Below are 4,610 nucleotides of genomic sequence, written 5' to 3' on the forward strand. Positions count from 1 at the left end.
TTATTTGGGAGTGTTTAAAGAGTTTTCATTGCAGGTGTGGTTTATCTAAACTTCATGTGAAACTCTACCGAAATTGTTAAAAATTTCCTTTAAAAAAGTATTTGTTAGCCACTTATTTTGAAAATGTTTTTAGAGTTTGATAATAGATTTCATAGTTTAATTAGAATTTTTCGTCATCATGCCACGTCCTAAGTTTGGTTGGGTAACTTAGGACAAGGTCTGACAAATTGGTATTAGAGCATAAATTCTTAATTTAGTAGTAGTTACATCCTAACATAATGATTGTGTGGCATGTTCTTCATGATAGGCAAACATGCCACGTGGTGGCAGAGTGCGTCGACTCTAAGAGCTTGGAACTCAACAATCTTCCAGTGGACATAATGTGGAGGAAGAAGAAACAGTTGGTGAATTTAGTAACCAACAAGAGAATCATGATGAAAATGTAAATGACGAATATGAGCAATTGATAACAAAAATTGCTCAAGGAATAGCAACCAGAATGTGAATGTTGAAGAATGACCCCGATTTTTTTTTTAAAAGTTGAACGACTAAAAGCTTTAGAGGTGACTATATTCAAAGGGATGGCAGATTTCGCCGATGCCGAAGCATGGATGAATATGTTAGAGAAATGCTTTGATGTGATGGGATGCTCAGAAGATAGAAAGGTGAGACTTACTACCTTCCTACTTCAAGAAAGGGTCGATGATTGGTGGAAGTCATTAAGGAGTAGGAGAGCAGAGTCAGAAATTTTCCGACGGGGTGAATACAAGAAGGCTTTTTATGATGAATACTATCCGTGGTCCTACAAGGATGCAAAGCGAAGTGAATTCTTGAAGCTAGTTCAAGGATTAATGACTATGGCGGAATATCAAAAGAAGTATGTTGAACTTCCATTACTGTTATAGAATGGAATGAATTCGGGAAGTTGGTGGAAGCAACTCTTAAGGGTTGAGAGAAGTATATCTAACAGAAAGAGTCAGAGGGGGATCTATCGAAGAACATATGCGGCATCTCTGTAGTGGCTACAAATTCTTCTAGTGATATGCAGACGTCAGGTAATAGCAAGAGGTTTTCACCTTGAATAGTAAACCGAGCCTCGGGGGGTCAACATACCTGGAAACAAGGGGAGCCTATAATCAATTATGGTAAGAATTCAACATGTAAAAACTGTGGCAAGTTTCGTTGGGGCCCTTGCATGTGGGGAACATATGTTTGTTACAACTGTGATCAAATAGGTCATACGAAAAAAGATTGTCCTCATTTATTGCAAGGGGAAAATGCCTCACATGGTGCATTGTCTCGACCAGTCAGTCGACCATGATAAGTGGTGAAGGTCAACACAACAATGCCAGCTCAAGTGGTTCAAAACAGAAAGGACAGATGGGTAGACCTTGTAATGAAGGGAAAGTATTTGTCATGACTCAACAAGAAGCTCAGGGATCTCTATATGTTATTATGGATATGTTATCTATCTTTGGCAAGAATACTTGTATTTTAATTGATCCTAGTGCTACCCATTCTTTTATTTCTCCTATCTTTGGTGTTGGAATTAATAAGACGTCAGTGTCTTTGCTTAATGAGTTAGTAGTAGCTACTTCAGTTGTACGATTATGGTTGGTGATAGAGAGCTAAATGCTAATTTATTACTCTTGGATATTCATGATTTTGATGTTATTTTGGGAATGGACTTTTTATCTACACATCATGCCACAATGGATTGCTTCCAAAAGGAAGTTGTTTTCAAACCACTTGGAGAAACTAAAGTCGTATTTAAAGGTGAAAGAAAAATTGTACCACCATGTGTGATATCAGCTTTGAAAGCAAGTAAGTTGCTTAGAAAAAGGCGTTATAGAATACCTGGCTCATATAGTTGACACCCAGGCAAGTAAACTAAAGCTTGAAGATATACCTGCAGTAAAGGAATTTTTAGATGTGTTTCCAGAAGAGTTTCCTGAGTTACCGCCTGACAGAGAGGTGGATTTTGTGATTGATTTGATACCAGATGCAATTTCTATCTTGCAAGCACCATACCGAATGACCCCGTCTAAACTAAAAAAATTGAAGTTGCAGTTGCAAGTGCTAGTGGATAAGGGTTTTGTGAGACCTAGTCTATCTCCCTAGGGTGCACAGTGTTATTTGTAAAAAAAATAAAAATAAAAATAAAAATAATGGTACTATGAGACTATGTATTGATTATAGACAGCTAAACAAGGTGACGATACGCAATAAGTACCCTTCACCTCGAATAGATGACTTGTTTGATCAGCTTAAGGACGCCTTCATATTTTCAAAAATTGATTTGCGATCAGGATACCATCAATTGAAAATTAGAGATGCTGACGTGTCAAAACCCGATACGGATGTTATGAGTTCTTAGTCATGCCTTTTGGGTTAACTAATGCCTCGACAATGTTTATGGATCTGATGAATAGAGAGTTCCATCCTTATTTGGACAAATTTATAATTGTGTTCATTAACGATATATTAGTATACTCTAAGAGTAGAGCAGAGTATGAGGAACATCTCAAAATTGTATTGCAAATGTTTACGAAAAAAGGAATTTTATGCCAAATTTAGAAAGTGTGAATTTTGGCTTGATCGAGTTGTGTTTTTTAGCCATGTAAATATTTGCTTAAGGCATATTTGTTGATCCTCAAAAGATTGAGGCAATAGTTAAATGTGAAAAGACTACATTACTTACTAAAGCTCGAAGCTTTCTGGGTTTAGTTAGATATTACCGTCGATTTGTCGAATGATTCTCCAAGTTAGCACTCCCATTGGCTAATTTCACTAGAAAAAAATTCAAAGTTTGTATGGATAGATAAATGTGAGCATAGTTTCCAAGAATTGAAGAAAAAGTTGGTTTCTGCTCCAATACTTACACTTCCAACACCTGGTGAGGAGTTTATTATATATAGTGATGCCTCTGACCAAGGGTTGGGATGTGTATTAATGCAGAATGGTAAAGTAATAGCTTATGCTTCGAGACAGTAGAAGAAGCACGAGCACAATTATCCAACCCATGATCTCAAACTAGCTGCAATAGTGTTAGCTTTAAAGGTATGGCGACATTATTTATATGGAGAGAAGTGTCAAATCTATACTGATCATAAAAGCTTGAAATATATCTTCCACCAAAAAGAATTGAACTTGCGTCAGAGGAGATGGATTGAGTTAATCAATGATTATGATTGTAACATTAACTATTATATGGGGAAGGCTAATGTGGTTGCAGCACTTTAAGTAGAAAGGGGCGTGGCCTAATAGCTTCATCTAGTGCCATGAGTTTCTCATTATTGGGGGAGCTCAATAGCATGAATGCAAAATTATCAGCGAACAAATTGGGAACCTTAATTGCAAGCTTTTGGGTAAGACCTATTTTAATTGATAAAATTATAACTACTTAGTCTAGTGACCCAATACTAAATAAGCTGAAGGAATAAGTGAAGCAATGAACAACCAGACTATGTGGTAGAAGATGATAGAGCTCTTACTAAGCTTGATAGATTATTTATGTCTAATGATCCTATTTTGAAGTAGGAAATTCTGAAAGAAGCTCATAGTTCAATTTATGCCATGCACCCTAAAAGTATAAAAATGTATCGAATGTTAAAGATAAAGGGATCAAATCCCACAGTATAAGCGATTCTCGTGTGAGATCGCTTTACATCTCATGATTCAATTCTTACAATAAACAGAATTGTTATACTAGACGAAATCAATAAACACATAAATTAGCATGTGTTTAGAGAAAAGGATTAGAACGGTTATTACCTTTGTAAATTCCCTAATGTCACGAACAAGCCTCTCCAAGGTTCCAACGAATAGATCTCCAAACGATCTCGATCGTGAATGATATTGAAACTACCACGAGAGTTACCTCATTGTTCTTTTTTATTCCAATAGAGGGATAGGTGATATTCAATTATTGGGAGAGGGAGAGGAGAAAAATGTTTTAGAGAACTGAGAGGATTTGGCCTAGAGAAAATTATTCACAATAACACTAAGGTTGTGTATTGTCAGAGCTTCTCTGTCTCTAAATTGTGTAGGGATGTGCATTCCCAAAGGGCCATGGGGAGATCTTTATATAGAGAAGAACCTAGAATCTTTTCCATTATATTTTTCTTTTACATAATTAATTAAATAACATTTATTTAATTAATTAGCCCATTTAATTAAATAACACTTATTTAATTAATTAGCCTAATTAAATAACACCTATTTAATTTGCACAATTAAATAACACTTATTTAATTTTTAATTTGCACAATAATTAAATAACTATTTCAACATTAAACCTATTTATCTTATATATTTAATTATCATATACATCTCATGTATATGTGAAAAACCTCTCTATTAATTGTTGAAAATGTCCTAAAACTCGCATTTTGTAAACATTGAACATATTCTATTCACAATAAAGATGTTATTAAGATTTTTTTAAATAAAGTTGTTATTGAATTCGTAAATTGCATTTATAAATTCCTAAATCCAATAAACTAATGAACTCATGACTTTAATATGAATATTTAAACTTTATGTAGAAAGATAAAAAAGGATCAAGTTATAATATATAGCCAAAATGGTCTATATGGATAGGGATGGGT

The 4,610-nt window shown here is 34.6% G+C and overlaps 1 protein-coding gene across 1 annotated transcript; it reads left to right on the forward strand.

Moving 5' to 3' along the window:
* Positions 1-1,610: 1,610 nt before the first annotated feature.
* Positions 1,611-2,121, forward strand: LOC150031955 (uncharacterized). The gene is made up of 2 exons (XM_090308330.1): positions 1,611-1,824; positions 1,871-2,121. The coding sequence occupies exons 1-2, from the start codon at positions 1,611-1,613 to the stop codon at positions 2,119-2,121; spliced, it is 465 nt and encodes a 154-aa protein (XP_090164456.1).
* Positions 2,122-4,610: the final 2,489 nt, after the last annotated feature.

Source organism: Benincasa hispida, chromosome 12 (genome assembly GCF_027475165.1).
Source record: "Benincasa hispida cultivar pf3 chromosome 12, pf3_genome.v1.1, whole genome shotgun sequence".
Taxonomy (NCBI): Eukaryota; Viridiplantae; Streptophyta; class Magnoliopsida; order Cucurbitales; family Cucurbitaceae; genus Benincasa; species Benincasa hispida.